The 23,230-nt window shown below is 44.5% G+C and overlaps 1 protein-coding gene across 2 annotated transcripts; it reads right to left on the bottom strand.

Moving 5' to 3' along the window:
* Window positions 1-17,177: 17,177 nt before the first annotated feature.
* On the bottom strand, window positions 17,178-21,399 carry LOC117364467 (homeobox protein not2-like). Of its 2 annotated transcripts, none has more exons than XM_033953680.1 (3): window positions 21,303-21,399; window positions 20,081-20,265; window positions 17,178-17,700 (listed from the first exon to the last, which is right to left on the bottom strand). In XM_033953680.1, the coding sequence occupies exons 1-3, from the start codon at window positions 21,328-21,330 to the stop codon at window positions 17,521-17,523; spliced, it is 393 nt and encodes a 130-aa protein (XP_033809571.1). In that variant the 5' UTR covers window positions 21,331-21,399; the 3' UTR covers window positions 17,178-17,520. The 2 variants fall into 2 exon arrangements, with proteins under 2 accessions (XP_033809571.1, XP_033809562.1); XM_033953671.1 differs by lacking the exon at window positions 21,303-21,399 and adding an exon at window positions 20,504-21,281.
* Between the last annotated feature and the right edge of the window lie 1,831 nt (window positions 21,400-23,230).

Here is a 23,230-nt window from a genome sequence, read left to right as displayed (position 1 = left end):
GCCAGCTCAGACCATCCAGCTGGAGGCAGCGCGTGCGTGTCATTAGCAGCTGTTGCTGCTGCCCCCTGACCTAGCAGTAGCACAGGTGCAGCTTCCGGTCACCTGCGCTCCTCGCTCATTTTAAACTTAGCCTGTTCCATCCTGGAGAACTATTAAACTGATGGCACCACCAGCAGGGTTGTCATGGCAACAGAGGAATTGAGAGACCATATCACCTAGGTGGGAGAGGAAGAGACTAGATTGCCTATGGGGTGGGGTTCTTATGCCCACCCACTTGGATTTCTGGCTTCCCAAAATTAGGTGTCGGGAAGAGGGTGGAAGAGAGATGGAGAAGATGCTAGGTGGGGTAAAAAGAGAGAGAGAGAGAAATGGGGAGAAGGGGAAATTCTGCATATGGATAGGAGGACAGGGAGAGGGGAAATGCACATAGATGGAAGGGAGAAAGTCTGCATATAGAGGGGGAGGAAGAGAGGGAGCAAGGAAGAGGGGAGATGTATTGCACATGAAGGAAAGGAGATACCAGACCATGGAGGGACAGGCAGAGATAGCAGGGAAGGAGAGGAGAGAGATGCTAGGGCGGGGAGATGGGGGGGAGGAAAGGAAAGGAAAGGAAAGGAGATAGAGATGCCAGACCAGAAAAATGGAGAGGGAGGTGAAGCTGGTCTCTAAAATCCTACAACTAGCTAAAGTACCAATCAACTTCAACCTTTCTTCAATCTTTCCCTCTTCCAGGTCTTACAACTTTCAACTCTCTATTCCTACCTAACCAACAAGCACACTTAATAGGCGGACCACACCAACCACACTATTCTAACAGGCAGACACACTATCATCTATCCTCTAATATTTAATAATATCTGAATCGGTCTGTCCTCTCTAGCTCACAACAGGTAACCTTAACTGTCAATTAACATTCTACTATATCCCTCTGACCAAGAACAAACAACCTCAACACATTCTGACCAACTCCTAACAGTCCCCATTCTGACAAAAATCTAAAAAAAAAAAAAAAAAACAATTAATAAATAAATTTATAATAATAATAAAAATCCTTTATATATGGCAGGCAGAACTAGAGGCAGCAAGGCTTCAGTCAAGACAGGCAGCTCAGTCGCCGAAAGTACCCAGGGGATGGCTACGGTCTTCGTACAGACAGAGGGGGAACCTGGACAGAGGGCAGAGGTCTCTGTACAGACCAAGGCCATCCCCTCAAAGATGTCTTCAGTCTTCACTCAGACAGACCCAATTGAACAGCCAGATGAAAGCCTTCTGCTAGAGCTGAGGAGCCTGAGAGAGGAGATTCAACGCTTAAGGAGCATCCGTGATGACGAGACCTTCATCGACGGAATAATCCAGGAGCTGTCTCAGATCACCGAACGAGAGCCTGACAAGACCATCCTTGAGACTCCCAAAGCTTCCAGAACTTCAGGCTTGAATCCAACCGTCGGAATTCAGGAAGTCACTGGAGACGCTGATTCCTGGCAGCTGGTGACTTTCTCCACAGGAAAACGCAGAAAACCTTATTCTGTTTCTCTCTCTCACATACAGGGCAGCTCTACATCGACACCACACATCCCCCTTAAGAACAGATACCAGCTGCTACAGGAGGATCCTGACAACGAGGTACAAGAAGTGGTTGAGCAGACGGTTCCGGTTCCAGAGTCAACAGATCAGCCCGCCCCTAGAAAGCGCAGAGTTGTGGTCATCGGGGATTCGCTGCTAAGGGGCACCGAGGGACCAATTTGTAGACCCGATCTGCAATCAAGAGAGGTCTGCTGTTTGCCGGGGGCCAGGATCCGGGATGTAACCGATAACCTGGACAGACTCATCAAACCTCAGGATCACTTCCCTATGATCCTCATCCACGTCGGAACCAACGACACTGCCAGGTGCACCCCGGGGAGCATACCTGAGGACTTCAGAGCCCTGGGAGAGAAGCTGAGGAGGATGGATGTGCAGGTGGTCTTCTCCTCGATCCTCCCAGTGAGGGGCAAGGGCAGTGCCAGGGAGGATCGAGTCCGGAGGGCGAACGACTGGCTGCAGGGATGGTGCAAGGAGATGAACTTTGGGTTCCTACACCACGGAGAGGCACTGCAAGGACTTCTGGGACCAGACGGGTTACACCTGACCAGGAGGGGGAAGAACGTCCTTGGACACCGTCTAGCCCACCTACTACACAGGGCTTTAAACTAGGTAAGTTGGGGGAGGGTACGGGCACAAACAACCCACATGACGAGCTAAGCTACCAATACTCTTTTGAGACTGAGCTAAGTAAATACTATATTTCTGGGACACATTACAATTTTGGGTCTAGGGGGAGGATACATAGCAATTCTGGGTCTAGACGGGGTACACATTATAATTCTGGGTCCAGAGAGAGTGCACACGTTGCAAATCGCACTAAAGGAGCTCGAGTAGCCCAAACGGGAATAGCCCCACAGAGTACACACATTACCGAGTCTGAGATAGGAGCACACTATAGTCATGGGGAGTCCGAGACAGGTTCAAGCTTTAGCTCTGGGTCTATGAAGTGTAAGAGACAGGCAAATAATGTTAGGGAGTGTAAGAGACATGCGAATAATGCTAATGGGGTCCTAGTTGATAAAGAGGGATCGTCCCCACTGAGATACAACAAATACACAACGTGGAGGGCTATGTACGTCAACGCCCACAGTCTGGGAAATAAGATCCTAGACTTAGAAACAGAAATGAGGAATGCTGACCTGGATGTAGTGGCGATATCTGAGACCTGGCTCACAGACTCCCACGGGTGGGACATGGTCATACCAGGTTACAACTTGCTTCGCCGGGACAGGGAGGGTAAAATGGGAGGAGGTGTAGCATTATATACTAAAGATGACATTAAGGTCACCAGAATCACGGATGTACAGTACACTGGGGAATCCCTTTGGGTAAATTTGGCCAGAGGGAAGGACAAATGCCTGTATCTTGGCGTAGTATACAGACCCCCAAGACATCAAGATGACCTAGATAAGGAATTAATCGGAGATATAGAGAATATCACCTTACGAGGTGACACAGTATTGGTAGGTGACTTCAACATGCCTGATGTGGATTGGGTCACACTTTCCTCTTCTTCCGGCAACAGCAGGAAGCTATTAAACTCTTTGAATGGAGCAAGACTCAGGCAACTGGTATCTGAACCAACAAGGGATCAGGCAATACTGGACCTAGTACTTACCAATGGGGAAAGTATCACAGAGGTCTCGGTGGGTGAAACTTTGGCCTCCAGTGACCACAATATGATATGGTTCAATCTCAGGAAAGGTTTCACGAAATCTACATCAATGACCAAGGTTCTCAAATTCAAAGACACAAAATTCCAAGACATGGGAGACTTCGTTCACCAGGCGCTACAAAGCCAAGCAGACACCGACAGCGTGGAAGAAATGTGGTCAACTCTGAAAGCCACCATACAGGAAGCAACAAACCGCTATGTTAAATCAGTAAGCAAACGGAGTAGGAACAACAAGCCACAGTGGTTCTCTACGGAGATCTCGGACATCATCAAAGAGAAGAAAAAAAGCATTCATCTCCTACAAACAATCAGGGACACAGGACTCTAGAGTAAAATATCTGGCCAAGTCAAGGGCCGTCAAAGCAGCAGTTAGGGAGGCCAAATTCCGCATGGAGGAGTCTCTAGCAAAGAACATCCAGAAAGGAGATAAATCTTTCTTCAGGTATATCAGTGACAGAAATAAGAACTCGGGAGGGATAGTACGTCTAAGAAAACCAGACGGAGACTATGTAGAAACGGACTCGGAAAAAGCCCAACTGTTAAATAAATACTTCTGCTCAGTCTTCACCCGCGAGGCGCCGGGAATCGGCCCTCAGCCACAGACAAGGGTTAAATCAGTTGACCCGTTTAGTAATTTCAAGTTTACACCCAGCAGCGTCTATTGCGAGCTGTCAAAAATCAAGGTCAACAAGGCAATGGGGCCTGACAACCTACACCCTAGGGTGCTCAGGGAGTTGGGTGATGTCCTAGCGGAACCGCTATCCGCGCTCTTCAATCTCTCCCTTAGTACAGGTAACGTCCCGATGGACTGGAAGACAGCTAACGTCATCCCACTCCACGAGAAAGGCTCCAAGATGGAGATGGCAAATTACAGACCAGTGAGTCTCACATCGATAGTGAGCAAACTAATGGAAACCCTAATCAAACACCAATTGGATAGAATCATGGACGAGGAGAAACTAAGGGATCCCCGCCAGCATGGATTTACTAAGGGGAGATCCTGCCAATCCAACCTGATCAGCTTCTTTGACTGGGTGACGAGGAAGCTGGATGCTGGTGAGTCCCTGGACATTGTCTACCTAGATTTCAGCAAAGCTTTTGATAGCGTACCACACCGCAGGTTGCTAAGCAAGATGAGTTCTTTAGGTTTGGGCGACACATTGACAAATTGGGTTGGGAACTGGCTTGGAGGTAGGCTTCAGAGGGTAGTGGTGAATGGCACCCCCTCCGAAATGTCAGAGGTGATAAGTGGAGTGCCACAGGGCTCCGTCCTGGGCCCGATCTTGTTCAACATCTACATAGGAGACTTGACAGAAGGGCTCTGAGGAAGAATAACTTTATTCGCCGATGATGCCAAGCTAAGCAATGTAGTGAACAAGAGCACAACAGACAATAATTCAATGGCAGATGACATGATGCATGACCTACTTCTACTGGAGCACTGGTCTAGGTCCTGGCAACTCAGTTTCAATGCCAAAAAATGCAAAGTCATGCACCTGGGAAGCCGAAATCCACGCAAACTTTACACCCTAAATGGCGAGATCTTGACAAAAACTGAAGCAGAAAGAGACTTAGGAGTGATTGTCAGGGAAGACATGAAGTCTGCAAATCAAGTTGAGCAAGCTTCATCCAAAGCAAGGCAAATCATAGGTTGCATACGCAGGAGTTTCGTCAGCCGTAAACCGGAAGTCATTATGCCACTGTATAGATCCATGGTGAGACTGCACCTGGAGTACTGTGTACAATTTTGGAAGCCACATTACCGCAAGGATGTACTGAGACTGGAATCGGTCCAGAGAATGGCCACCAGGATGGTCTCGGGACTCAAGGAGCTCCCGTACGAGGAGCGGTTAGGGAAGTTGCAGCTCTACTCACTCGAGGAACGTAGAGAGAGGGGAGATATGATCGAGACATTCAAGTACCTCACGGGTCGCATCGAAGTAGAAGAGGATATCTTCTTTTTCAAGGGTCCCGCGGCAACAAGGGGACATCAGTGGAAAATCAGGGGCGGGAAACTGCACGGTGACACTAGGAAGTTCTTCTTCACAGAAAGGGTGGTTGATCGCTGGAATAGTCTTCCACTTCAGGTTATTGAGGCCAGAAGCGTGCCAGATTTTAAGGCCAAATGGGACAAACATGTGGGATCTATCCGCAAAGATAGATAGGGAGGGTCATTGGAGTGGGCAGACTTGATGGGCCGTGGCCCTTATCTGCCGTCTATTTCTATGTTTCTATGTTTCTATGTACAAAGGAGAGAAGGGGCGCAGGATAGATAGTTTATTGAAGGGAAATAGAAAGAGGGAAGATGCCATATGGAAGAAGGAGAAGATGGACACTGGATGGAGAGGGCAGACAGTGGATGGAAGGAAGAGAATGATGAGAAAATGAGGAAAGCAAAAATCAGACAACAAAAGTAGAAAAAAATTTCAATTTATTTATTTTTGCTTTAGGATAAAGTATTATTGTAGCTGTGTTGATAATTGTTTATTAATAGAGAGCTTAGAGATGTAAATGGGATGAAATTGAGTTTGAAGGGTAGAATGTCGACTATACATGCTAGGATCAGAGCATCAGTGATATCTGTGGTTGGTGTAGAACTATGGAATGCCTTGCCTGGTATCCTGTGGTTTTGTATGGGGAGGATGAATTTTAAGAAAATGCTGAAAACTCAATTATTTGCCAATGCCTTCTTATGCTAAGGTATATTTCAGTTGATAATCACCTTTTAGAAATTTTTTTTTTGACACCAATGTATGATTTAAAGTTTGATTATATTTCTGAATTGATTGAATTTGTGCTCTATCCCTGTTTATAACAGGGACAATTAATGATGTTGTTTAGACATGTCTATGTTATATCTGATAATCGTAGGGAAACAATATTTGGATATGGAAACCACATAGTTGTATGCGGTATATACATTTTTAAATAAATAAATAGAAAATGGAAATAAGGTGAACCTGTTTATTGGACTAATTTTAATACTTTTTTTTTTTTTTTTACTAATTCAGAGACAGGGATACTGTAACAGCAGTATAGTTTACTGACCTGAAGAAAGAGGTTTTAATCTCAGAAAGCTAATTGAGAAATGCATTAGTCCAATAAAATGGTGGGCACTGAATTTTCTTTCCGCCATGCCTCAATCCTCCTACCCAAATGCAACATATAAATTGGTGGGCTTCCCAAAGCCCTGCCAGCTGAAGATCTCTTCCTCTAGGAAGGAAGGGTGGATTTGGTCAGAGATGTTTGGAGGTTGCATAGAAGAAAAACTGTACACTGGCATTGGTATGGTCATCTTTGTTGTTTGTTTTGAATTTTAAAATAAAAGAAATAAAGTGGAAATAAAGAAGTAAATAAGAAAATGGGTAAATAATGGGGGCAGGGCAGGGGGCCTAATGGACTTGTGTGTCTAGGGGCCCTCGACGAATTAATCCTGTCCTGCCCAGCAGTCCTCTCATGCGGTGGCCCTTAGGTCAAAGACCAGTGCCCTATTTGAGTATAGACTTACCCGCGTACATTCTGGTTCAGCAGGAACTTATCTAACCCTTTCTTGAATCTCTGGAAGGTGCTTTCCCCTATAACAGCCTCCGGAAGAGCGTTCCAGATTTTTACCACTCTCTGGGTGAAGAAGAACTTCCTTAAGTTTGTACAGAATCTATCCCCTTTTAACTTTAGAGAGTGCCCGCTCATTCTCTTCACCTTGGAGAGGGTGAACAGTCTCTCTTTCTCTACTAAGTCAATTCCCTTCCGATCATGGAGAGTACATGTCCATTATAGAAGTCATTTTCAGTTTGCAGAATATCAGTTGTGGCTGACAATGGTTTCATGATGCTGACGTAGTTCCTCAGGAATATTATCTCGGTATCAGTCATCGGTTCTAGCCCTATTTTTTGTTAACAACTGCAGGTTGGCTTGAGGACTGTAAGACTGCATATTTGGAACTCCAGTTGACCACATTGATAAGAACCTGTACCTTCCCCACGGCCCTGTCAAACATTCGCTTGTAGCACAAATCTTTGTCAACAGCTTCTATGAGAACGTGTGATTGGCACATCTCATATGCTTTTGTGAAACTAGTAGGAATCAATGGGGCCAATATTCAGTCTGCAGGATAAATTGTCCACATAAGTCCCGTGGTCAGCGTTGACCCCGGATAGTCAATGCTGGGTCATTTCCGGCGACTGGCATTGAATATCTGGTTTCACTTATGTCTGCAGCAATTTAGCCAGTTTAGCCAATATTCAGTGCTAACCAGCTAAGTGCTAAGGCCCAGATTTTATAAATGGCAACTGCCCACAAAAGAAAGATCAGTTGTATGGAGGGAACTACCAGAAGAAGATTACCAGAGGAACGTAGCATCCTGGTAGGCTGGTAACACAGCAACAAGGTAGAAATGGGGGGGAGAGGGGGAGAAAGAGGAGGGGAGCTAAGTTATGTAAAGCTTTGTAAGTAAAGTAAATGCAAAAATAAGATCTCTAAATAAACAATCTAAGGAAACCTTTACTTCAAATAACAACGAATTAACAAACTCGTTGTGTGAGAGTAACAAACACTCAGAAGTATGTACTGTAATCTAGCAAAGGACCTAAGTCCCTATAGCTGGACCCACCATCCAGTCATTGTGTATGCACTTTTAACTTTTTCAAATTAAGTGACTTTTTAACGGTTCTGTCATATAAATAAAAAATAACTTAGCTCTTAGGGTGCTAAGGGTCCCGACGCAGACCACGTTTCTTAAGTCTTTCTCAAGGAACCCATAGGAGCATGAGAGGTGCTTGAAAAATAATCAATCAAAGATGGTATGTCTAATTTTGGCAGCTTGTACTCTGTCAATGAATGATTTTAAAAAAACCCTTATAAGTGAAATCAAAATTCATATATGAAAACTCAAAACTGAATTAAACATTAAAATATGTTACTGGACTGCTGGAGAGGGTACCTGTCATATAAATGATCTCCAAAGTGTTGACGATGCTTCTCCTTGCTTCTTTCAGCTTAACTGACAAAAAACACCAGCACAGGTTTTCAAAGGGGATTTAGAGACAATCAGATTACAGAAGCTAAACTTCTCTTTGCACAGCTTCAAACAGTTACAGAAAGCTGTTCCCTAATCACATCTTAGCGCTGATACAGATCATGCCAGGGCTGGAACTAATTGAGATGGTTATGAGTTTACTTGGTCTCCTCTGTGCTTTCAGCTGGAGCTTCTGCTTTACAAATGAGAGAGATTTATTAAACAGAGCTCCAGTTTTCCCTTTTCCTCCCCCTGGCTGCAGTTTGAGGTTCTGCCTTTTTTTTCCTGGCACTAACTGGCACTAACTGTCCCTCCACAGCAGGTATCCCCTTATCACCTAGAACAGAAGCATCTACTATGGGAAACCCTAGTAGAGCATCACACAGGTGTCTTAAGTAGCCTGGTGAGTGGTGTAGTGAACTGTAGAAAGGAGGCTCCAGGCCCATAAGCCACTCTACCTATTGGGTGTCTGGATCAATCAGAGCCTTAGGCCCCTTCCTGGTGCATCCGGGGAGGGGCTCGAGGCTCTGATTGGCCCAGGTTGTATAAAGCACCTTCTATGGCCATACTTCCTGGTTAAGGTCTTGACCACAACTCCCATGGGTTAATTATTACATTCTTTATCCTTAAGTAGGATAAGGTCACCTTCCTGGATATTAGCTTTACTGGTCTGCCATTTGCTGTGACATTGCAGAGTTGGAAGGTACTCACACTTCCATGGTTTCCAGAAAGTGTTAGTAAGGTTTTGAACCAGTCTCCATTGTCATTTGTAGAGATCCTTTTTGTTGAACTCTCAAGGTGGAGATGAGATTGTACCAGTCTTATTTGTCAAAAGCATAGCTGGTGTCAAGGTTAACGAAGACTCAGAATCTAAAGACACCAATGTCAGAGGCATTGCATTGATGAGGGCCACTGCATGCAGTGCCAGAATTAAGGGGGATCCACGCCTAATTTGCACACTGGGATTTACACTTGGTTTCAGTTGGTGTAAATTATCACACCCAAAGTTGGGTGTACATTCCGGCACTATGCGCTGTTGTATGAAGGAAGTCCATCCTTAGGCACCCTTTAGAGAATACCTTTCAGTGTTCATATTTTGGCACCATATACTGAATCTAGCTCTATATGAGTGTGCATGATACACACCATGCCAATACTAAATACAGTTTAATATTTAAAAGGATATATCTTGAGGGGTGCAGACTAGGGGGGCCTGAAAACTAACTGGGAGGGGACTGTAAGGCTGAAGGTTTTCTTAGGGCACCCAACACCCTTGCATAGGGCCTGCTGCCACATTCACTATTCAAGCTTTCTACTAAGGAAATTGATTTTCTCTCATGGGTGAACTGTGCAGTTCAAGATCTTGTAGTCACATGAAACATCCCTCTGTTTCAGCCTGTCCTTTGGCTAGGTTGCATTTTTCAATGGACACCTATGTTGCTCTGCACATACTGTAAATATCCAAGAGTGTAAGCCATGTTGTCACAATCATACTGGTCTTGCAAGGACTCTGGTTGCTCATGTCACTAAAGGTATATCCTTTTGGAAACTTTCCCTAAACAGTAAGGGTGAGTCCAAAATCATCAACATAGGTCTTTTCCCCTCCTGTGGACAGTCTTTCATCTGCCAGGCAGGTTCCCAACTTCCCTTCTCTGTCTACTTTTCCCTAAGAGTCCTTTATGCTCCAAAACCAGTCTTTTTTTCTGGTCCACAACTATGCATGCAAATTAGGTCCCACTCTAGGAACCCTGGTCAAAATCAAATTGTCTGCTTGGAGGGACTCCCGGTTGGGTGATGGTACATAGTCCTGGTCATAGTAAGGCAAATATTTGTATATGTACAGAACAACATTGCAGTTTATCATAGCAGGTGTGCTGGCTCTTTTGGCTTTCTTCAGATAGTGAAACCACCCCACATCTCTATGTTTCACAAAGCTGTCACAGTACCTGATAACATTTTCCTGTATCACTTTTAGGGAGGGGAAAACACTGGGGGATTAAGAGGGTAACATCTAGTCCCTGTAGTGGTGTGCTTCACAAAATTAGCAATTTTCTTTCATCTGCCCGTCCCTGGGAGCAAGTTTAAATCCCAACATTGATGTTAAGGGTCAAGAATACATCTCCCTTCTGAACTGGGGAATGCATCTAGACCACACCCTCTTTCCATCTGCATGTTTTTCGGTTTTAAATGTATATCCTGGCTTTTTAAAATTGGGTTATAGACGTGTATGCAATACGTACATGTGTAATTGCTGGTTTATGTAATCCAAAACATTAACAGGACTTCTAAAATAACTGCTTTTATGTAGCAAAAAAACCCCCAAAACTTAATAATTAATATTGCTTTTAGAGTTAGCAAGGCGTGACTATACACCTGCAAAAGCATGTTTACTTTACACAATAGGAGCCATTCTACTAATAAGTGATGATTTTGTCTTCTAATGCCATAGACAGAAATATATCCACAGGCCTCTGCGGCTCAAGATAACACAGTTCTACAGGATTAGTCTAACTAGACAACTGAAACATTAGCACAGTCTGATTTGTTTTTGAAAGTGGACTCTTAATTCCGGCTTCTTACAACAAGCATGACAAAGACAGGATTCCCAGCTCTGGGAAACTCATCTCATTTCATTGGTATTCTCCAGGCTGTGTAAATCGTTAATCCAATTGTCATCCCATCTTTGGAAACTGATCATTTTGCTAATGAAAATTGTGTGTATTAGTTCTTCTGTGTATTTTGCTGGCATTCCCTGGCTGCCTGCTTTCTCGTTCCCTGTAAAACCTCTCTCCTGAATCCTTCTATCTTGGACCTGATTGTATAAACGGCCCCTAACTCCTAGGCACCGCTCAGCACAGTTGTCAATCAACCACTAAGTGCCATTTACAGAATCGCACCTAACTTCACTTGGGCATCAACACAGATGCCTAAGTCATACCATGCCTAGAGTTACCATAATTTTCTCCGGGAAACCCTGGACATATGGCCCCGCCTCATTCTGCCTCCAGCCCCACCCAGTTCTGCCTTTTGCTCCACCCCAGCCCTGCTCCCCACAAAGCCTCCTCTCTCCTGGATGAGCTACAGTTGTGTCTGGAGGGCCTAGAGCATGTGCGGATGTGTGATATCCTCCGCGCGTGCTCAGAGGCCCTCCAGAGGCGGCCGGAAGCTCATCGGGGCTTTCCAAAACCTGGACAAATGCTGGGTTTTGGAAAGTCCATCCGGGAGCCCGGGCAGTCCTCTAAAAAGAGGACATTTCCGGGTTTTTCCGGATGTCTGGTAACCCTAATCACGCCTATGCTCTGCCTTTAACCACACCTACTTTTGAGGTAGGCGTCAGTAGCACCGCTCAGAGTTCCACGCGTTACAAATGGTACAAAATACGGTGGCACAAGTACTTGGAGGTTTAAATAAATGCCAGCATGTTACACTAGTTCTAAAACAATTGCATTGGTTACTAGTAAGTTACAGAATGCAGTATGAAATAATATGTGTAGTCTTCTGGAGTTTATCCTGTGATATGCCGAAATGTTTTAAACAAACTGTTCAATTTCATACCCCCCAAGAGAGTTTTATGAGTTAGTAATGAAAAACAGGTAGAAGTCCCAAATTTGACAGATCTCCCAGAACACAATTGATACTTCATTTAACTAGCTAAGTGCCATTGAATATCATGGTTAGCACCAAACACAAAGATAATAATAATTTTATTTCTCTATACCGCCACAATCTTGCGACTTCTAGGAGGTTTACATTCAAGAGAGCTGGACATTCAGCGAGTTACAATATGCAGATATTTAGAGGAAATACAGAGTACATCAACTTTAAGAATGCGAAAGTATAAAGTGTACAGTACGCTAAGACATTTTCGAGAGGACCTGCTAGGAAAAGGTCGCGAATTACAAAAATACATCGAAAAATTAACAATACAGTTTAGGAATTTTCAGAGGGGCATATTAGAAGATATGTCCCGGATTGCAAAATACGGTTTGTTTAGGAATTCAGAGAGGGGGGGGGGGGGCGGTAAATTGAGAACGAGAAAAGAGAGAAGTGTTCGGTGAGGAAATTATTTAGGTGATATATTTGTCGAATAAGGCAGTTTTTATGAGTTTTCAAAAACTTTGTAGGTCAGTCTAGCTTTATTAAGGCTACCTTGGTGGCGTTCTGAGGGCAGAGTCAGCACTTTGCTGCTTACGTGCTCATATTCAGCACTTAAGTTGCCAGGATTCGCGCATAAATGCCTGTCCTATTTTTATGTGATAACCCATGGCCACTTAAGTGAGGGATATCAGCTTAAGCAGCTATGAATTAGCTGGCTTATAAATAACCATATAATCAAAGCCCACCCAGGTCCCGGCTTTTAATGCCCAGCAGTAACGCCATCGGTGAGCAAAATGTTCACCACTATCGGCTGAATACGGACCCTGACATCAGAAAATACATTTTTACAGAGAGGGTGGTGAATGTCTGGGATGTATCCTGGTGCTGGTGTTGGAGACAAAAACTGTGATGGAATTAAAAAATATGCCAGGGATAAACACAGAGGATCCCATATAGAAAGAAATGGAATCAAAGCAAAAATTAACTGATCTTCCGACATTAAACAGGGCATAGAGAGGTGTAACCTGCATGGGACAACAAATACATCTGTATCCCATACACTGACAAAATGCACCTTGATAGTAAACCACTTGTATTGTAACCCACTTGCATCCTATGTACTGACAAAATATACCTTTACTGTAACCCACTTGTATCCCATGTACTGACTAAACGTATCTTTATTGTAAACCGTTTCTATCCCATGTACTGTCAAATGTATCTTTATTGTAAACCGCTTCGAACTTCACGGTATAGCGGTATATAAGAAATAAATTATTATTATTATTATTATTATCTCTGGCCACCTTGTTGGGCAGCCTTCATGGACCATGCAGAACTTTATCTGCTATCACTTACTTTTTTAAAAATTATGTTACAATGTTCCTGCATTTGGGGATATAGGTTGTCGGTGTAAAGAAACAAAGTACAAAATATTATAACAAGAACAACAAAATAGAAAATGAAACACTGTTCAAACCAAGCAAAAATTGACACATAATACACAAGAAACATTAAATGGAAAAAAAAAATTAAAGATATCTAGCCCCACCCCCAGACCCTAAAACATCCAACCCATCAAACCTGGTATTGTATATTAAGGGGCTCATAATCGAAAGAGAAAAACGTCCAAAAACTGGCCTAAGTCGGCACTTGGACGATCATAAACAAAAGACTTCCAAGTGCCAATAATCAAACCGGGTTTTGGATGTATTTCTAAATGACCTAGGCCTTCATAGTGCTGCTGAACGACCATAGCTAAATGGGGCATTTCAGGAGGAGTGTGGAGGGTGGGATTTGGGCGGGACGTGGGCAGGCTTAGACTTAGTCGCTGTATAACCGAAAGTTTTACAACAGAGCCTAGACGGAACTTGGATGTTGTGACTTAGACCATTTAAAACATGGTCTAAGTCACAAAAACCCACCTAAAGTCACCAGATAAGCACTGCAAACACATAATACAGACCCCCACACACTACCCCAGTGATCACTGACCCCCCATCCCATAAAAATATTAATCACAACTTGAAAATTCAGCCTCCAGACTATCATCACTTGGCAGCCTGGCATAGGAAAACCTAGTCGTCCAGCACATAGGCGGCTTAAGCCATCTTGAGGGTGGGTTAGGGACTCATGGAGAGGAGGACCCATGCCCATAAGCCCCTGTAATCACTGCATTGATACTGAAACATTTGCACTCCCCTATACACCCCCAAAACCCTTTTGTACTGGCATATAAGTGGCTCCTGCAGCCATAAGGGCTATTAGGGTGGTAGATAAGTGGGTCTAAGGAAGTGGTTTGAGGGGCTCACCGTGACACATATGGGAGCTGTAGTGAGATGATGACATGGCACCCTTTTTGTGAAGTTCACAGCAGTGCCCTGTAAGATACCCCACTATTTAGGTGCCATGTCTGGGTGTTCAGTCCATCATTTTGCCGACCCCTCCCACGTTCAACAGGGCTTCTTCTAGGCATTTTTGACTTGAATGAAAAGTTGGACGAAAATGTGGTATAAAGATAGACGATTTAGTGGCATGGACGATCAGATCGGCAGGACATATAGTTAGATGATTTTCGAAACAAAAAAAAAAAATTGGACGTATTTTTTGAAAATTTGTCCTAAGATGTTTTTTACTTTGGACGACTTGCAACTTGGACGAAAACGGACTTAGATGTTCCTTTCGATTATGCCCCTCTAACCCTTTATTTGGCATTGTTGCTCAGAAGCAGCATGTGTTTCTATGGCTCTTATGGGAGATCATAAATACCTCTTATTCCAAGTGATAAATATCCGTTGTGATATATGATTCAACCACTTTTAATAGCTATAAATTTCATAACTTTACTGAAGCTTCAGACCTTCGGAAACACCACTCATCGCTCAAATGTTTATCATAGCGATAAGCTTGACGTGTTGTCTCTTCACTGGCCCTTTTTTCTATCCTAATTGGATTTTAATATTTAAAGTGCAACAGTTTCAAAGTGCTTAAAAAGTGCCTTAAAGTGCTACTAGTCAAATGCTTTTACATATGTACTAAAGGTTTATGACTTATCTCAGTTTTTATGATCGGGGAAACTCAGATCCGACATGTTTCGCACATGCCATGCGTTATCAAGGATCGTTTCTCACAATCATTCCGTCGTCACCCGACCATTCATTTACAATGGGTCAAGATCTATGCCTGTTTACTTGGCACTGTGGCTCTTGTTCAACATCGTTATGTAATGCAGCCGTTTCACCATCTTCCAATTAAAGGGTTAACCTTCATAACCTGTTCAGCAAAAATTCAAACAACCATGTTTTTAGGGGGGGTCTGAATACAGGTGGGATTAATCTAACTTACCCCCAACCCCATTTTACGAAGCCGCGTTAGGCTTTTTTTAATCGCCGGCCACGGTAGTATTAGCTCATAGAATTCCTATGAGCGTCAGAGCTAATACCACAACAGATGGCGATAAAAAAGTCTAACACGACTTCGTAAAAGGTGTGTGTGTGGGAGGGGGGGGAGGGGCGGTGTTAATCTTGACTGGTAAACTTCTCCAAATCAATGGTAAACTTTTCCAAATTTAGATATTGTTCAGTTATGAGTGGACACAAGGGTCAGCTCTTTACCAGAAGGAAAAGGTAGCAGAAAGAAATCTGACTGCAAAGGGATCTGTCTGGGAAATACTCGGTCACTCAGTGGGAATATTGTGGACTCATATCATGCATGATCTTAAAAACAAATGCCAATAACTTAAAAGCTATTTGAGGATCAGTAGGAAACCAGTGTAAGCTAATGAGTTCTGTCCCATACTTTGGCCTTAAGAATCATTTTAGCCACAGTGTTCTGCAGCCAATGCAGCCAATTTAGGAGTCCTTTCGCTAAGCAGTGGTAAGCGCCCGTGCGCGCTTAAGGCAGCTTACAATGACTTACTATGGAATGTGCTCAAGCAATTGGCGTGAGATACCTGGGTTTGGCCCATTTATTGGACCTCACTTCTTTGTCTGACTTTTGGGAAAAATGCCCACCCTCCCTGTGTCGGTCCACAGGAAGGCCACTAAAATGGTATGTGGTCTTCATCATAAGGCTTATGGGGACAGATTTAAAGATCTCAATCTGTATACTTTGGAGGAAAGGTGAGAGGGGAGATATGATAGAAATAATTAAATGCACATGAGTTGTCTCTTTCATTTGAAAGGAAACTCCAATGAGAGGGCATAGGATGAAGTTAAGAGGTGATAGGCTCTGGAGTAATCTAAGGAAATACTTTATTACAGAAAGGGTGGTAGATGCGTGGAACAGTCTCCCGGAAGAGGTGGTGGAGACAGAGACTGTGCCTGAATTCAAGAGGGCCTAGCATAGGCACGTGGGATCTCTCAGAGGTTACTGTGGACGGGCAAACTAGACGGGCCATTTGGCCTTTATCTGCCATCATGTTTCTATGTTATTAAATGGTTCTTTAGATTTGTCAGAACCTATTGTTTTGTTTGAATTGCAGTTGCTTTTTTGCAGCCCCCAGAAGTTGCCATCCTAGGCAACCGCCTAGTCTGTTCAGTGAATAAGCTGACCTGCAAGAAATGTGATTTACCTTTAGTTCACCTCTGACTGATTACATTTCCAGCTTTAATAAAACAGCAGTTTGTTGGGTTGGGTGTTTTAGGGATCCACCTGCCTGAAGTGGGGAGTAATTCTGAATCCCCTTTCATTTACTTGGGATTAGTTCACATTACATTCCTGTTTTAGTGCATCTTTTGGCATCTATAAACCTCAGTAAACTGTAATCAGTAGTGCAAAAAAAAAATAAATAAATAAAGCATACTAAGTGTATTCCCCCACCTCTATCCCTCCGATTTGACAGTCCCAAACCCAGAATTCCAGCAATAGTGCTGGTGTGCAGAAAACAGGAGTCTTTTGGACATTGTGATGCTTTTTATTTAATCAACATGAAAAAGTATATAAATATGCTCTTGTACATGAGATTATGATTATAGGTGCCCTGACGAAGCTGTACACTAAATGAATAGTATTTAATTACATTGTTATACATATCAGCTCTACATATGCCTCACCCTTGATACTTTTAGGAGAGTGGAATACATATTAGGCTCAGTTCCTGGATATGATAGGACACCCAAGTATCACCTCTTGCAGCGTAAAGACATACCTGTAGTCTGTTTTCCCCTAACACTCTAGATCAGGGGTGTCAAAGTCCCTCCTTGAGGGCCGCAATCCAGTCGGGTTTTCAGGATTTCCCCAATGAATATGCATGAGATCTATTAGCGTACAATGAAAGCAGTGTATGCAAATGGATCTTATGCATATTCATTGGGGGAAATCCTGAAAACCCGACTGGATTGCGGCCCTCGAGGAGGGACTTTGACACCCCTGCTCTAGATAAACAGGGAGGTGGGCCGTAGGCTAGGGCAAAAAAGTACCAAAATAATCTGCAATCCCTACTTTTTTTTTTTTTTTTTACAGAAAAATCATTTCATAGGCATTTACCCTCCCAACATGAGGGGAGAAGATGCTACAGCATAAAACATGTTTTATTTTAAAACAATCATATACATTAATATTTTGCTCTGCAAATAAATATGATGTATATATTATATACTTCTGTGGTATTTTACATAATATGTACACTGGTAATCCTAACACGTTTTATTCAGTTTTGAGACATTTGATCTTTTGCTTCAGCCGGCTTCTGGGGAGCTCCTCTCTCCTGGGTGCTAGAATCGGGGTGGCTACAGGCGGTGGCGATGCCCTGCTTGGCCAGACTGGCTTTCTGCTGTTCTATGCTCTGCTTCCTCCACTTGATCCTCCGGTTTTGGAACCAGACTTTCACCTTGGGGGAAAAAGAACAGCTAATATTTAGCAACTTGGCCAGTATACAGTTATTATAATAGATACTTTTTTAAGTATGCAAAGAGGGTATATCTATATCTATCAAGTTTTATTTTAAATTTGATTCAATCACTTATTAACATTTCTAAGCAATGTACAATATAAAAAAATGGGGACAATAACATATATCACCGGACTCACATAAATGAACAAAACTAGACTAACTCGCAAACACAAGGAAAGGGGGAGAACTACAATGATTTATACGACAGGAGAACGTGCAAGGTCTGAACAAGCGGGAGGGGTGGAACTAAAACCAGGAATGGGACTGAAAGTAAATACATTTTGAACAAAGTTTATTTTGCAAGGCAAACATTGCCCTTTTGCTATACCAGTGGTTCCCAAGCCTGGTATGAGAGACACTCTAGCCCAGGTCCTCGAGGCCCGGAAATCCATCGGGTTTTCAGGATTTCCCCAATGACTGCATGAGATCTATTTGCATGTACTGCTTTCAATTCATAGTCTTTGGGGAAATCCAGAAAATCCGACGGGTTTCCGGCCCTCGAGGACTGGAGTTGCCCACTCCTGCTCTAGCCATGAGAAAGATTTGCTTGCAGTGGAAGCAGTACATGAATATTCATTGTGGATATCCTGAAAACCTGACTGACTAGGGTGCCTCAAGGACCAGGTTTGGGAACCACTGAGCCAGGGGTAGGGAACTCCGGTCCTCGAGAGCTGTATTCCAGTTGGGTTTTCAGGATTTCCCCAATGAATGTGCATGAGATCTATTTCCATGCACTGCTTTCAATGCATGTTCGTTGGGGGAAATCCTGAAAACCCGACTGGAATACGTCTCTCGAGGACCGGAGTTCCCTACCCCTGCACTGAGCTATACATTAACCAGGATTTCTTATAAAGAGAAACTCAGTATATGAATGCTTACTACTTGAGCCTTCGGGACAGTAAGGGAATTTTTCAAGTACCTTTCTTATTTCTAATCTTAATGTATATTTTCTGTAAACCGCTTAGAACCTAACGGATGTAGCGGTATATAAGAAATAAATTACATTACATATACAGTCGACCCCACCTAAGTGCATGTTGGATAAGTGCACGCTCCGGTTATCCACAGCCTACCACAACGGTCCCGTTTTTTGTTGTTTTTTTTTACATTAAAGTCAATGGATGTAAACTCTGGATATTTGCACTTCTGATAAGCACACAATCCGCTTATGCGCACTGTCCGAGGTCCCACCTCTATTCTTTCACATTACATTCACTCCGGTTAAATGCAATCACGGGTCCTCTGTATTTATTGCACCGCATTTCCTATCCCCCCCCCCTTCCTCCCCGGAACGACACAGCATCGCGAGCCATCCTAGGCAGCAAGTAGACGGGAGTCCTACGCCAGCGCGCCAAGCACTCGCCAGCACCTCCCTCTCAGCACCGTTTGCTGTTGCCGCCGTCACCCCAGGTAGCTGCCGATACTGGCTAAACGACCGCCTGACTAAAAAGTGGTACTCCTATTAAGAGCACACTCCGCTTAAGCGCACGTGGCGTTCCGGTCCGAAGGGCTTGCACTTAAGCGGAGTCGACCGTAGATATAGAAGGCAGGGAAACAGAGCACTGCTTCTTCCAAAGAGGGGAAGGAGAGGTAAAACGCGGACCTGAGGGACCTCACGGATCTAAAACTGCACGTCCTTAAAAATCTGAGGTCCGTGTCCGTGCCGCTTGTAGTTTCTGTCTCTTACAGACCTCTATGGCATTTTGGCTCTGACGGATCCGTCTCAGCATAGGGAGGGAAAAGTTTTTAGGATCCGTCAGCGCTAAAATCTCATTGAGGTATGTCAGGCTTAAAGGATAAGCAGCGCAAAACGGTTAAACAGCCCTGTTAAGCGCCGGGTTTTCTGGATCTCCTGAAAGAGACCTCCAATTTGCGATCCAGGAAGCCCGATTCACTATAGTGTACCCTTACTGTAAACTATAATAAGATCCGGCAGACTTAAACCTATACATAAGAAGGCTTCTGCTCTGCCGTTCCAGCACTAGTCTCTGGCTCTGACAGACCTCGATGAGATTTTAGCACTGACGGATCCGAATACTTTTCCCTCCCTATGTTGAGACGGATCCGTCAGAGCTAAAATGTCATAGAGGTCTGTATGAGACAGAAACTACAAGCGACACGGATCTCAGATTTTTAAGGACGTGTGGTTTTAGATCCACGAGGTCCGTCAGGTCCGTGTTTTACCCCTTCCCTTCCAAAGATAAGATGCCAGGAAAGGAACCAGGGTGGATATACAGTGCAGAAGCAGGAGCTCCAGTTTTACAAAAAGCAGGATAAAAGGAAGGGGGGGGGGTGTCGAGGCTGGCTGTTGTTTTACCTGGGCCTCGGTGAGATGCAAGGAAGACGCCAGCAGGAACCTCTCAGTGCCCACCATGTACTGCTGCCGGGCAAACTCCTCCTCCAGCCGGGCTAGCTGCTCGTTGGTGAAGATGGTGCGGACCCGCTTGCATTTTCCAGGGGTGGATTTAAAAGCAGAGAAGTAGTTCTTGGTTATGCAACAGTCTGAGGAACAGAGAAAGCAAAACAAGCCAAGCTCAGCAGAAGAGCACGGGAAAAGGTGAGAGAAGGAAAAGGGAAGAGAGGGACAGAGAAGGCTGCCGCCACTGAGCACAGCTGGACACATCTGCTCGAAGGCACAGAAAATGATTAGAGAGACAACCTAAAGCACAACTGCAAACTGGAGTTTAGAGTCTGGAGACTAGTCACTGGCAGAAGCAGAGTCCCAAGATTTGGCCCTTACCTGGCCCGGCACACGCCACTGACCGGTAGCCTCCTGCTAGTGGCCAGTGACTCAGGTAGAGCGGCCGGGGCTGCGGCAGAGCCGGGAGCGGGGGCACCGCCAGCCACCAGGCAGCAGCCGAGTCCCTGCCCCCGTGGCCCCGCGCCGTCTCCTCCCCGCGGTCGCTCAGCAGCGCCTCGATGGTGAAGGACTTGCCGGCGGCTTCCTTCGCCGGGGCCGGGGGGAGGACGCGCAAGGGCGGGGGCGGCGGAGGCGGCAGTAGGAGCATGATCCGGAGCTCGGGAGCGTGGAGCAGAGCCAGGGCAGCGGCACCCTTATATCTCAGGCCCAGAGCCTCCGGCTCCCGCTGCGCTTTTGTTCTCTTAAGGAGCAGATGGAGGGGGAAAAAAAAATCTCTCTCTCTCTCTCTCCAGTCAGAGATCGTCATTAATTGCTGCACTGATCACCCGCTGGGGACAAGGATCCTGCTGCTGGAGACCGGTGTTAGGCTGAGCCCCTTCCTGTACCGTCCGCTAGGGGGAGCTCCGCACCCCTCCCTACCAGGATCGGCTATTATACTGCTTCAGCCTGCAAAGGACCTTCAAGAGCTGACGTTTCACAAATATCGGGGGCCTAAAGGCAGCAGAAATGACCCCTTCTTGGACACAGTAAGGGAGCTTCCTCGATACCGGGGGATACACCCTCAGAGTTGGCACCCAAAGGAGGGGAGCAAACCCCCAAGGACTGCATAAACGGAAATCGGAATAAAGCCAAAGGAGAAATTGGGATTTCTGACATTATTTGAAAAGGGGGGCGTTACCGGAACAGAAGTACTGGAGAGTTGTCATGACTTTTGTGTGTGTGTTTTTTCCCCTGGATCATTGCCTCTCATTAATCGTTCTCTGTATTTAAAACATTGTAATCACTGCGCATGTTCTGTTACCAGAACTTTGCCCAGGTGCTGCTGGGTTTTTTTTCCCCTGGCTTCTCCTCTAACCTACTCATCTGTGCAACTCTCCTACTAGGCCGATGTCATTCAGATGGCTATTAGTTTTAAATTCTAAAAAAAAAAAATCTTACACCTCCTCCTAATGAGCTGGGAAAAATCACACCTCACTCCATGGCCCTGCGGGGAGGAGGCCCGAGTCAAAAGAAAGCCAACGTTTCCTTCTTTTTTTTTTATTGGAGAGGAAATGGGGACTGGAGGGAGTGCAACAGCAGGCCTAAAAAACATCTGTAAAATCTGTAACAACTCCCCCCCCCCTCCCGTTCGGGGAAGACAAACATCTGATGCTCGGTCCTTCTGTTAAAATGGTCCTGATGTACCTGTAGCTTCAAGGCAGGTTGTCGGGAGGGGGAGGGGGAGGGGGGGGGGCCGAAGCTGAGGTATTAAGTAGAAACCCAAAATTGATCGTTTCGGGGCAGCGCGTTTTCGTGGTGACACGTAGGTGAAAGTGGGGGCTTCTGCAGCTGGGAAGTGGGAAAACACACCGAGGCGACAGAAATCACAGGCCTGGGAGGAGAGGGGAGCTGGTTTACTAACTGGCCCCACACCTCCAGCCCTAATCCCGGGGATTGATCTGATCATGAAAGCGCTGTTTTTTTAGGCCCTTCGTTTCTGTCGAAGCTCTGGTGGTCCTTGTGAATGATTTGCAAATATTGATTTTTGTGTGTGTGTGTGTTGTTAAATCGGAGATAGTTTTCTAACGCTTCCTGAAAGGTTAAAGCTGCCTTGTCACTGTCGTGATGAATTCTTAACCATCAATCAGAACCAGTTTGTGCCACTCAATTTAAATCGAAACATTCATTTCTGAATGATTAAAAGGTAGTAAAAAGTCAAACTGGATTCGCCACTGACCACCTTGTGGCACTGAAAGTGTTCTTGTAAATTTATAATCTGATAGTATAGACTAGACCTGCATTGTATTGCTGTTCTGTCATGCAATTTAAAATTATATATATATGTAACCTCTAATAAAGAGTTGGCTAGTATTTTTTTGTCACCAAGCAAGGATTTTTTTTTTTTTTTTGTCACCAAGCAAGGATTTTCAGTTCTGAGCCTTCTAGGAGTAAATGTACGTACAACTAACGACGCATTTCCAATCACTATAGCTAATTTTTTAAACTTTTGTATGCTTTTCAAAATTATTGTGGCAGCTACGCCGAAAACTGTTCATTTTAATTCGGAAATACAGTAAAATGTGCCTCCCTCCCTCGTTTCTTGTGGCGGTGAATGATGCTGAAAAGCCATCCCTCATGCAGTTTATTTAGGATCAGTGCAATTTAATTTAAAAGACTGAACAGAAGGTTGGAAATCAGAGGCCCTAAAAGTCCAAGGCATATAGCTCCGGGGAGTAGGGCCACCCAAGAAGATACAATATCTAATATTCATAAAAATGCATTAATTGATTCCTAATCTAAGGATTTTTTTTTAGCAGCTCTGTGGGCAATACAGGTGCTGCTTTCCCTCTCCTTAATTATTGCAATTCGCCACCAAGATAACGTTTCTGAATTAAAAATTGGTAGAGATAGTCTTGGAAGGGTTTTGTTAAAGGAGTCTCATCATACATCTGGAAACAGGGGGGGCCACTAAAGGCTTTCAAAGGGAGATGAAAGGGGCCAGAATTGCAGAGCAGATTCGGTCATTATTAGTTCTTAATTACAGACTTGAAAGACCAACATAAAAAGCTTGACCGCCCTCTGTAGAGGACTAGGCTTGCTTGCCCAATTTCATCATTAAGTACTTTC

The sequence above is a fragment of the Geotrypetes seraphini genome, chromosome 1, assembly GCF_902459505.1.
Source record: "Geotrypetes seraphini chromosome 1, aGeoSer1.1, whole genome shotgun sequence".
Taxonomy (NCBI): Eukaryota; Metazoa; Chordata; class Amphibia; order Gymnophiona; family Dermophiidae; genus Geotrypetes; species Geotrypetes seraphini.
Note: the sequence above shows the minus strand (reverse complement) of the source record. Positions and strands in the feature narration are given on the sequence as shown.

Bases quoted from the DNA above. Each gene is read 5' to 3' on its own strand.
- LOC117364467 (XM_033953671.1), bottom strand. From the start codon at position 20,930: ATGACGATCTCTGACTGGAGAGAGAGAGAGAGAGATTTTTTTTTCCCC. The intron at 20,266-20,503 runs GTAAGGGCCAAA...TCTGTTCCTCAG, and splicing joins AGTGGCGTGTGCCGGGCCAG to ACTGTTGCATAACCAAGAAC. The intron at 17,701-20,080 runs GTAAAACAACAG...TTTTCCCCCAAG, and splicing joins TGCATCTCACCGAGGCCCAG to GTGAAAGTCTGGTTCCAAAA.